The following is a 12,879-nucleotide window of genomic DNA, read 5'->3' on the forward strand; positions in this document are numbered from 1 at the left end:
ATATATATATATATATATATATATATATATATACAAGTTTACATACAGGCATACATTTCATAGAGATGGAAAGACGGCAAACACACAGACATATCTGTTTGTACTCACCCTTACGTAAACAGAATTTCTGGAACCTTTCCGTAAGTTTGAAACACAACGCAAGCCAGTGGGACATTTCTCTCCCGCAATCTCTGTAGCTGGATGGATCTCACATAAGAAACACAACAAAGTAAATTAGTATTTTGATTAGTATTTTAAATAGCCTCCAAAACACTGACCGTTTCTTTATTGAAAAGACATTGCGGCTGTTAGTGGCACTTGAAAAATATTAAGCATAGCAATAACAGCAATAACCACAATAATAATTGTTAAATACTGATTTAATTAAATTTTCTGAGAGCATTTAAAGCTGTCTGTAAGTGGTGCCAATGCAAGTGGTACCGGGTTCTTGTGTCTCTGTTGCACAGAATTTCCTCCTTAACAAACCCAGCTACCCTTGCTTTTCTTTGCATTTTAAGACCTTCGTAGTTGTAAGAAATGGTATAAGAGAAGAGAAGTAATAAAGTATCTTGTATAAACAGAGTTGATAGCAATGAAGTGTGGCTAGAATGAGATACACAACATTGGTGCTGCTGCTAAGTCTCTCCTCGCAAAAGTAGAAAACAAAGCAATACAAATACAAAGTTACGTAGAAAAAAAGGAGGAAGAAAAAAAAGAAAAGAAAAAGGGCCTTCAGAATAACCTGGAGCAAGGGAGTTTTACACAAGAACTACGACAATAATAATAACAAACAAGGAGCAAAGAATTATGGCAATGTATTTAACTCTCTCTTTGGTTTTCATTGGAAGAAAGGAAAAAAAGAAAATATAAAAATAAATCAGGAAAAGCATCATGTAATTAACCATGTTGCCATGATTGTTCCAAATGAGCTTTTTAATTCTTCGACAAAACAGAATTACCAAATGGGCTACATTTTCTCTGTTTTAATCACAAGAAAGATAAGAACAATAATGAGAAAAAAATGAAATCTACAATCTTTTGGTTTGCACAAGAAGTTTGCAGTGAGCTACAGTTGTGTGCGGTGCAAAATTTTAGTAACTTGCAGCAAGTCTATGACTGGATCTTTCAGTTAAATATTTTCATGGGATCCTGATTTCTGTTTGTTTTTGTTTTATTTGTATCCCTTTCATCTTCTTTAGATTTCAATTTTCTGTCCTTTTTTTTTTCCACCCTCTCCACTTTAAAACAGTTTCCTATTTGCCAAATTTTCTTTTCTTTCTTCATTCTACATTTCTAATTATTTGATTATTTTTTCATTCTTTATATATAATTTTTTAACACCTCATTCATTTTTTTATTTACTTTTCTGTTGTTTATAATTATTTGCAAATTGGAAAAAAAATGAAGAACTCTGTTACATCTCATGGTGCAAATAAGATGAGAGAAATTGTAGCAATTTGAACTGGCACTGTTGATTCTTCATGCCATCTCTCTGTTCATCTTCAGTTTTTCTCTTCCTTACCTTCTTTTTGCCGTACCCTGCTTTCTTAAGGTCACTATGGCAACTTCAGGATTTACCGTTTCCGTTTCAAAAAGTGTCAAACAGATGGCAGGTTATGTCTTTTCACCATTACAATGTTGTCAAAACAAGGTAAGATCATCTCACTTCTCTATTGCTAAGTGTTATATGTGAAGGACTGAGCAGAGAAGCTGCGTTGATGGAGAAGGAACCAAAAGAAAGATAGATCGGTAGATAGATAGATAGATGAGAGAGAGAGAGAGAGAGGAAGAAAGAGAGAGAAAGAGAGGCAGTAAATATATAGATGAAGGTTTACATAGAAAGACTGATAAAATGATAGGCAACACATACAAAATCATATTTACTTCCTAAACACATATATAGATATGCACACATATCACACATCTATCTCTTTTGTACATGCAAGTATATATATAAACAATGAACATAGCTTAAAATTTTTCAGAAATGAGTGAAAAATAAAATGTGATGTTAAGATCGAAAGTGAAAGTGAAAGAAGTAATGAGCAAGAAATTGATAGATAGATAGATAGATAGATAGATAGATAGATAGATAGATAGATAGATAGACAGACCGACTGATAGATAGATAGATATATAAATAGATAGACAGATAGATAGATAAATAAATAAATGGACAGATAGATATGTGAAGAGACAGATACATAAAAAAGTACATATATATATATATATATATATATATATTCATAGATAAATAAGTAGAATATATATCTATATAAATAGGTATATAAGGAGATGTATATCGCAACATAACCAGATAACTTAATTGATAGAATAACAGATAATGGTATAGACTGAGAAAGAGAGGAGAGAGAAAGAGAGAGAGAGAAAGAGAGAGAGAGAGAGAGAGAGAGAGAGAGAGAGAGAAAGAGAGAGAGAGAGAGAAAGAGAGAGAGAGAGAGAGAAATGAGCAAACTAAATGAAGGTAAAATATCAAAGTTAACTCTTGGTGCACTAGAGTCCCGGTACTGTAGCTAAGAAATCTCCCTGCGCATCTTACTGCACCCTACCCCATCACTTCCATAACTGTGACCTCAACTATTTCTATCAGTGAAAGATCTTCCTCTTTCTTTCTTTCTTTCTTCCTCCCCCTCTCTCTCTTACACTACCACCACCACTGCCACTTATCCCAATTATCAGAACTATCTCCGCCAGCACCACCATCACCGCCACATTCACTCCACCACTGTCCCACTCCAACCACCATCCCTGCCAGCCCAACACAGCCGCCACAACCATCGTCACTATTGTTACTATCATTCTTAACTACAACTGCCACTGTGGCCACCATTGTCATCACCACTCCATTCACAACCACCAGCAGGATCACCACCGTCTCCACCTTAATCACGTAGAGAAGCATTATTACCATGGCTGCCACCATCACCACCACCACCACCACCACCACCACTTCTGCTGCCACCGTCGCCGGCACTGCCGCCGCCACCGTCGCCACCATTACTACTGCACTTCACCACCATTTGCCCCCCTCACCACCACCAATACCTCGCAGGTCATTTCTTGTGATACATCATCCTGTGTATGTGTGTATTTACACATGCACGCACATGCACACATATATATATATATATATACATGTACATGTGTGTGCATATATGTGTGCATTGAGTGTATTTTTAATGTGTGCGTTGTGTGTATATTCATGTGTGTGTGTGTGTGCAAAGTTTGATTAACTCCCTTCTCAAAATAAAATTGATCGTCTTGTGAATGGGGATGGTACACTGCGATTGTCAGATCGCAGTTGTTGCACACAGCCTTGCAGCAGCAGCAGCGGCAGCAGCAACAGTAACAGCAGCAGTAACAGTGATGATGCATGTGTATGCAACAAGTCTTCATTGACAAACATTTATAGATACCATGATAAAGCTATGTTTAGAAAGCTGAGAGTCTAGATGTATGCTGAGTGTGTAGATCTGTGTGTATGTGTGTTTGCTTGAATTTGTGTGCATGTATGTGTTTATGTCTGTGTTTGTGTGTGTGTGTGTGTGTGTTTGTATCTGTATACACGTGCATGACTTTTCAAGTCTATCTTTGGATATATTTATACATGTGCGTGATCCATATCTGTGTGTATGTGCCTCTCTATGCGTTTCTCTCTTCTCTCTCTCTCTCTCTCTCTCTCTCTCTCTCTCTCTCTCTCTCTCTCTCTGTATGTCTGCCAATGTGTATGTGTGTGTGAGTGTTTGTGCATGTGTGCGTCTGTGAAATTATTAGTAATATCTGACTATTCACTTGTACTGTGTGCTTCGTTCCAATTAACACTCAAATAGATAGATGGACAGATAGATAGAAAGATAAGTAGAAAAATAAATAGATAGATAAATAGAGAGATAAATAAATAGATAGAGAGATAGATAGACATACATACAGACAGACAGACAGACAGATAGACAGACAGACTGATAGATAGATAGATAGATAGATAGATAGACAGACAGACAAGTAGATAGATAGATAGATAGATAGATAGATAGATAGATAGAAAACTAGAGTGATAGATAGATGGATAGATAGACAGATATACAGGTATGTATGTTCGTATATGTATAATTTATAATGAGATGACTTTGCTCTTCTTTACTTAGTTTCATAGGTACATATCTGCACATGTGAAACTTTAAGTAATGTGGAGCTCAGCCAACTTGTTATTAAATACAACTCTCTCTAAATACAGTGAGTTCTATTTTCTGTAATTCGTTCATCTACACATATGTGTGTGAATATATATATGCACACATACAAGCATATATATATATATATATATATATATATTTATACCATCACACCCTCCTCTTCCTCCTCATTGCTACAACTATCATTATCATCATCATCATCATTGTACCTTTATTGATACATACTACCATGTATATATCAATATATGTTGGCACTCTGTTGCTTATGACGTCGAGGGTTCCAGTTGATCCAATCAATGAAACAGCCTGCTCGTGAAATTAACGTGCACGTGTACCCTTAACGTAGTTCTCAGGGATATTCAACATGACACAGTGTGACAAGGCTGACCCTTTGAATTACAGGCACAGCAGAAACAGGAAGTAAGAGGGAGAGAAAGTGGTGGTAAAAGAGTACAGCAGAGTTCGCCACCATCCCCTGCCGGAGCCTCGTGAAGCTTTAGGTGTTTTCGCTCAATAAACACTCACAACACCCAGTCTGTGAAATGAAACCGCGATCCTATGACCGTGAGTCCGCTGCCCTAACCACTGGGCCATTGCGCCTCCTCATCAATATATATGCCAAACATATATTTGTATTTGTGAGCCTGTTAATTGCAGACTTTGTTATTGTTTATTGTTTCATCCTTAATGAACTCTGACTGATCAAGCAAAGTTATTATCAAAGACAATCCAGATGTGGTAATCCTGTCTTTTATTTAGGCAAAATGCATCTAGGATTCTGTCTATCCCATATGTTCTTTTTCATTTTACAGTAATAAGTTGGATTTAATGAATGGACACTAAACTCCACTTGCGAAGACCTGTTGAGGCCAAATCAGATTGGAGCTTGGTGTAGCTATCTGGTTCACCAGTCCTCAGTCAAATCGTCCAACCCATGCTAGCATGGAAAGCGGATGTTAAACGATGATGATGATGATTAGTTGCTAATTCTAACAGGTTGAGTGACCATGCAGAGGCTCCTTTGTCAGCATGTACACATTGTTTATATGCATCTATACTTACTTAAAGAGTGAAGGGCATTTCACTCTTTATAGAGCATAAGCCATTTTAAATTTTTCTCCACTGTTCTCTTTCCTGCTTCTCTCCAGTTGGATCCCTGTTTTTCAGCTCTGCCTTTCAGATTTTGTTGCATCATGTTTCTCTGAAAGCTGGCCTTCTGCTCCCTAGTCTTGTTGGTTTTGAATTTGTCACCAACACTTCTGTAACTTTGCTTTTTTCTAGATAGGGGTGTTAGCCCTACACAAACCCAATTTTACCTCTGTGGTCCATATTAGTTTGGCCTCTATCCTTTGACATGGAGCTTTCACTTTATTAGCATAGCTCTCAGGGTCACTGAGGCACACGGGTCACCATACTGCAATAAGGACAAGATTTTATGAGGGCATATGCATCCATAGTGAAGGCACATGGCTTAGTGCTTAGGGTGTTCAGCTCATGATCGTATGGTCATGAGTTCAATTCCTGGTGATGTGTTGTATCCTTGACAAGACACTTATTTCATGTTGCTCCAGTTCACTCAGCTGGCAAAAATAAGTTGTACCTGTATTTCTGTGTCACGCTGAATCTCCCTGAGAACTATGTTAAGAGTACACATATCTGTGGAGTGCTCAGCCACATTTATGCCACATTTATGGCAATTTCAGGCTGTTCTGCTGATCGGATCAATTGGAACCCTTGTCATTGTAATCAACAGAGTACTAGTTTATATGCATACATGACTATGTTAATACCAGGATTAAACTGGCACGCCATTGGTTAGGATGACAAAGGTTCCAGTTGATCTGATCAATGGAACAGCCTGCTCATGAAATTAATGTGCAAGTGGCTGAGTGCTCTACAGACAATGCAAACCCCTAAAGTAGTTCTCAGGAAGATTCAGCATGACACAGAATGTGACAAGGCTGGCCCTTTGAATTGCAGGTAAAAAAACTAATTTTTGTTAGCTGAGTGGACTGGAGCAACATGAAATAAAGTGTCTTTCTCAAGGACACAATGCTCTATTAGGTATCAAACTCATGACTTTATGGTTGTGAGCTGAATGCTCTGCACTCTAAGCCACAGACCTTCACAATATCGGAATCAAGTATTTGTGCTCAGTATGATCAATGTCTCTCAGTCAACCTTACTGTACTCATTTCTGGGACTGTTTTGGAAAAAGTAGTGCTGAACTAAAAACAAACTAACAACCAAACAAAAAAGTGTACATAAACCCTCAAGAGATATACTTTATTGCATATTAGTCTGAGTAATATAACTACTTATGAAGTTTTGATGATTTAAATACATCAAGGCCTTAATAGGGAAAGTAATATCTTGCTGTTGATGATAATATAAAGTTTTTACAATGACAGATCTAATGTTTTTCCAGCAAATCCTGTTCCACCTTTTAGGAGTTCCAACCTCATTTTGACTGTTTTTGGTATGGAAACCTTTTCTTCCTTGGTTTCTCAGGTCTTGTTTCAATATTTGTTACTATCACTAAGATCTGCACTTTTGGTTTCCCTTACTTGGGTTTGTATCCAAAGCTACCAAGACACTGAAGCAACCTCCTGCTTGACTAGGTTTTGATTCTCATACAAAACTTACTTATGATGCACATTCATCATCTGGCTGGCCCACTGTTGGCTCTTCCATATAAAATTTTGGGTATTGGACAAGTCTGTCTGAATGTTATTACACACTTTTGAACATACTCTAATTTTGCTGTTCTATTGTATATATTGATTGATACCTTTTCAGGGATCTAATGAGGTTAGACACAAGACAACAAGATGTTCAGTTCATTCTAGATGAATTATTCTTATTAAAAGTAGCCCATGCCCCTGTATACATCCCTGGCTTGCAGAGGGCCACCATCAATCAGTAAAACAGCAATCCATTTGATCTGTTTCAAATTTGAGATTAGAGTAACTTTTTCCATGTCCTTTAGTTATCCTGTCATTTACTTTGTTCAATAGAAATGTGTCTTTTACCTGCTAATGCCAGCTATATTAAAGGAAACATTGCAGGAACCAGTTACTTGTCAGTTCAATTAATCCTCATCTCCTACACTCAGTTCTAATGATTGGTTAGCATATCAAAGACATTTCAAACTTTGGCTATCTCCTGACATGGCATGAATTGCTGTTTTGATTAGGAGTGGTTATGATAGTGTTGTTATTTTGACATAAGTTGACCCTGTTTGAACAAAGCATATGATCAAAGGCAGTCCAGCCATAACCATCTAATGGAGTGGGGAGTTCCTCTCAAAATTAAAGGAGACAGAGAGTTGTGAGAGGTTTTCTTTTGAAGGAGGGGTCTCTCAAATATTCATGGGCCTCTCCTTAGCTCTCTAGACCCTAGGCTGATACATCAGCTTAGGGTCTATCTAAACCCACATTATCTCTTACAGGCCCTACACTCATGCACACACATACGTGTAATGTATACAGGCAAAAATACATACATCCATACACACAGATATAGAAGGCACATGCGCATGTGTGTGCACACACACATACACACACACTCATATACATACCATATATGCATTTATACATACATACATTCATACATATATGTACATTTAAAGACACATTATTACATCATTACATTATTACATCATTATGTAAAGCAATGTAACTAATACAGCACTACAGACTTTTCTCCAAAGATTCGATGACTGGTTTGTCATTACAGGCCACCAGCCTGTCTTACTTTGTGTATGTGTGTGTGTGTGTGTGTGTGTGTGTGTATGTGTGTGTGTGTGTGTTTGTGTGTGTGCATGTGCGTGTGCTTTTTTGTATGTATTTATGTCTGCATGCATATGCATATATCTATCTGTGTGTATATTTTTTTCAAAGAGAACCAGTTTAGCCATCAAACAACAAATGATGTCATAGAGTTTTATGGAAGGTTAGTTTGGTCATCATATTGATGAAGGAACATTCTAAAGTTGTGGTCAAAAGTAAAAAAGAACAAATTTAGAACAGTTATTTATTCTGTACCATATACTGTAGTGATGTAGCAAACCTACATCTAAATAAAACTCACATTTATTCTGTGTATAGCTGATACTTATGCATAACTACTAGTTACGTACAGAGCTTAGTTATATAATCCAATTGATATGTTCCTTCCACACTTATGCATAATCCCTATCTTTGTACAACTTCATATACACAACTCCATATTTATATACAAGTCATATTAAAATGAAATCCATATGAATGTATAATCTATATTAATGTAAGTCCTATTTTTTTCCCTTATTTCATTCTTGCTCCAAAAATTAGTTGGATTAAGTAGTTATACGAAAATAGATGCTTTTTTAAAAATATTTTTCAAATTGTATAGTGAATCAGTTTTTCATTTCACTGTTTTGAATAATCCATACACATCCATCACACACATACACATATACATATACCTACATATATACCTACTAATATATGCACATACACAAGTGCACATACCCACACAAATATATGTATGCAAGTATATACATATTTGCTACTTGTATGTAATTTTGTGCTGTGTATATGTATGGGCTGTATGTATGCATGCATGCATGTATGTATGTATGTATGTATGTATGTATGTATAACTCATAGTTATGTAAAAGCCTTATGAGAAAAAAATAACAAATACATAAATAAATACATTTGCTTTTTTGTTTAATTTGATAGTTAAAAAGTAGCATAAGCTCATAACCACATGAGTTCCATTTGTGTTTGTGTCTGGGATGATTAGATTGGCATCAGTGGAATTAAAATTTAAATCAAAAGTTTGATTTAGCAATGGAACATATCTGTGACCTTGGTGGGTTAGTTTTAGTGGATCTATTGTCTAAAAAGGACAGATTGGGAACGAGTTTAGTTAGAATTCTTGAAACTGACCAAAGAGGAGTGGAAACTAGTTCCTGTTAGAAGATATTGTGATCTAGTTTCCATTTAGAGTCGTTGCTATTTCACTTTATTTGCCATACGTTGGAAAGGTGTGCATGCCACAGCTTCTCCTTTTCTTCCAAATGAGTTGAAAATTTCATCACCATTGTTGTCGATGTCATGGTCATGGTCATTGAAGTCATGGTCATTGAAGTCATGGCCGTGGTTGTGTTTGTGATCATGGTCGATATCGTTGTCATCATTGTCGTTATCGTCGTTGTCATTGTTATCATTATCATCATCCTCATCATCATCATCATCATCATCTTTTTCATTAACGTCCATTTTTCTATGCTTGCATGGATCAGCTGGTTTCTTATTGCTTTCTTTCATGAAAGCGATGGAAAACCACCTTCATGATCTCCAATGTTTTTTACATGACATAAGTTGGTCAACTAGATGCTGTATAGACAAAATGACTATGGCTACCTGGGCACACAAAACATGAAGAGCGGGAATAAATACTATAAAGCATTTTCTCCAATACTAGAACTTTTCTGCCAATCAATCCATTGCCCTCAGCCAGGTCTTTACTTTAGCAGTCCTAAAAGGATGTAAGGCAAAGTTGACTACTGCGGGATTTGAAGTGGAAATGAAATAAGCAAGAACAAATAACTCAGAGCATTTGATGCTTTTATCTTTCATCTTTCACTTGTTGGATTGTGGCCATGCTGGAGCACTGCTTTGAAGGATTTTGGCAAAAGGATCATACCCAGTTGTCAAGTGGTGGAAGGACAAACACCAAGATACATGTGCATGCTCGCACATGTACACACACACACACACACACACACACTGTAGGTTTTCACGCAGTTCTCATCTACCAAATTCACTCACAAGGCATTATTCAGCCCAGAGCACTAGCATAGCTGGGGGCACTTTAGGGGCGATCCACCCTGGGCAGCACTTTTAAAGGGGCGCCACTTTTGAGTCTGCTGTAGGCAATATATGTTTTTTGTAGGGTTCGGGGGTGGAAAATAGAAGGGTCACCCTGGGCACCACACACTTTAGCTATGCTAGTGGCCCAGGGCTATATTAGAAGACTCTTTGTCAAGGTGTCACACAGTAGGACTGGCGCTCTGTTGGTTATGACAAGTGTTCCAGATGATCTAATCAATAGAACAACCTGCTCCTGAAATTGATGGGCAAGTGGCTGAACACTCCACAGAAATGCGTACCCTTAATGTAGTTCTCAAGGAGATTCAGCATGACACAAGATGTGACAAGGCTGGCTCTTTGAAATAAAGATATTACTCATTTTTGCTCACTTAGTGAACTGGAGCAACATGAAATAAAGTGTCTTGCTCAAGGACACAAGGGGCTGCCAGCTATCAAACTCAAAACCTTACGTTTGTGAGTTAAATACTCTAACCTCAGAGCCCTGCACTTCCATGCAGTAGGACTGAACCCGAAAGCTATGTGGTTGCAATAGATGATAAAAAAAAAGAAATAAATAAAAAAGTTAAACTGACTTTTCAGTCAATGAATCAGGTTACACGATACTAACTGAGCAGGAAATATGACACAGACTTGGTGTTGGGAAAGAGGAAAAAGTAGGTGGTTGCAGATGAGCTGAGTATAGTGTTGGTGGTATTGGTGGTGGATATGAGAGTGATGGTTATGATAGAAGAGACAAAAGGATGTAACTTGATGACAATGAGCTGGAGATATAGTAAATGGTATCAGGTTAGTTTGATCTAATGTTTCAGTGATACAGAGGAAGGCCTTTTATTTCAGATGTGTATTTAAGTATTTAGGGTGTATTTAAATATAATTAAGGGCTTGTAATTGCTATGGGATAATATTTACTTATGTGACTTCCAATGAAAATAGATCACTGCTATTATGTACTTTGCTGAGTTGATGATTTGGGTTTTAAAAATCAAATTAATATGAGATGTTTACTGCTGTTGTTTAACTTCAGGTCAGCTTTCATCAAACGGACCTATGATCAAAGAACTTCCAATTGTGACCATACTATCTCTTTTTATTTTATCCACAATGTATCTAAAACTACATTATTCAATGTGCCATTTCTTTATTAACTCTTTAGTGTTCAGATTACTCTGAACACTAAATGTAATGCTTATTCATTCACATTATTTTGAATTAATCATGCTTTATCCTGTGACATCAAAATTTTGATGATGTGATTTTTTGATTTAGAGGGACATTATAGTATAGGTGTGAGAGACTGGATCTGGCTGGTTTGAACATAAAACAGGTAGAATATTTAGGTCAGATATGACCAGCATGGCTTGGAATTGAACTCACAACCTTATGAGTGTGAGCCGAATACCCTAACCACTAAACTATGTGCCTTCACCATCAGGAACAACAATAGTGGTGATGTAGTGTTGTTGCTGAGGGTGGTGGTGGTGGTGGTGGCAGTCAACCTTCTGATGAAACCAATGGAAACTAGGGAACTACAAAATTTAATGGCATATAGGACACACTATTTTTCATGACAAATAGGACACACTATTTGTCATGGCAAATAGGACACACTATTTTTCAAAGCAAAAAATTTCAAAATTTTACCTCAGGTCTTGTATCCAAAGTTAGGCCTCCCATCAGTTTTAATGCACCAAAGACATTTTTTTTTTAATATGTGCTGCTGAAATGAGAGGCTGATGTCTAATATGCTCATTTATCTTTTATGCTATCAAACATCATGTTTCCATTAGTTCTTCAAATTACTGATACTGTCTGTTGGTTGCAACTTCCATCAGGAGTGTTTATCGTATTTTGGTGATAGGGTCGGCCTTGAGCTCAGAATGCTCAGAGATGGAAGGGATACCATGAGCTATCCCGCTTGGACAGCTACATCTTTTTTTTTTTTTTATCAATCCCCAAAAGGATGAAATGCTAAGTTGATATCGGTTAAATTTGAAGTCAGAAAAACAGAGAGAGGGTTGAAACAAATATCATTGGGGAGGGGGAAGAAGCGGGGTGTGTGGCATTGTATCTAACACTTTAACAACTCTTCCACTTTTCACAACTACAACACCACCAACAATATCAAAAACAATAATATCGGCTTCATCACCATCACTACTATCATCATCATCATCATCATCATCATCAACATCCTCATCATCATCATCATCACCACCACCACCACCACCACCACCACCACCAACACCACCACCACCACCACCACCATCATCATCATCATCATCATCATCATCATCATCATCATCATCAACAACAACAACAACAACAACAACAAACAGCAAAAAGTTAATGTAGTCCTGAAGTGACATTGCAATCTGTTAGTGGATCCCTTTATGAAAATAAATTAGTTTTAATGGTGTAGGAGTGAGCAATGAGAGGGAGAGGGAGAAGGGCTGAGACTTGCATCAGTGGGACATTAGCATTGTTGGTGGTGTTGGTGGGTTTGGTGGTGGTGGTGGTGGTGGTGATGTGTGTGTGTGTAGGGAGGGGGTCAGTAGAAACCAATTAAAGTTGTGATTGACTGATTGATTTGATTGATGGAGTAAGTGAGAGATCTGGTGCCTTTAACTTACATTGGGACTATCGAGGTTATATCTAATTAGGGATTGGTAGTGTGGTATCTGTGATGGTGGTAGTGCTGGTAGAAGTGGTAGTAGTCATATCTACTATAGTGGTAGTGGTGGTGGTGGTTGGTGATGATGGTAGTGGTGGTGGTAGTGGTA

At 37.3% G+C, this 12,879-nt stretch overlaps 1 protein-coding gene across 11 annotated transcripts in view; it reads left to right on the forward strand.

Moving 5' to 3' along the window:
- LOC106882633 (tensin-1) overlaps positions 1-12,879 on the forward strand; it is an 835,201-nt gene that overhangs the window by 107,597 nt on the left and 714,725 nt on the right. Inside the window, exon 1 of one of the 11 annotated variants that reach the window (XM_052970123.1) lies at positions 1,374-1,651. The exons of the other annotated variants lie outside the window; for them this stretch is intronic. Within the exon in view, the coding sequence (XP_052826083.1) occupies positions 1,559-1,651 (93 nt within the window). The 5' untranslated portion in view covers positions 1,374-1,558. Of the gene's footprint in view, positions 1-1,373; positions 1,652-12,879 lie in introns of those variants that run through there. 11 annotated transcript variants of the gene reach the window in all.

The sequence above is a fragment of the Octopus bimaculoides genome, chromosome 8, assembly GCF_001194135.2.
Source record: "Octopus bimaculoides isolate UCB-OBI-ISO-001 chromosome 8, ASM119413v2, whole genome shotgun sequence".
NCBI lineage: Eukaryota > Metazoa > Mollusca > Cephalopoda > Octopoda > Octopodidae > Octopus > Octopus bimaculoides.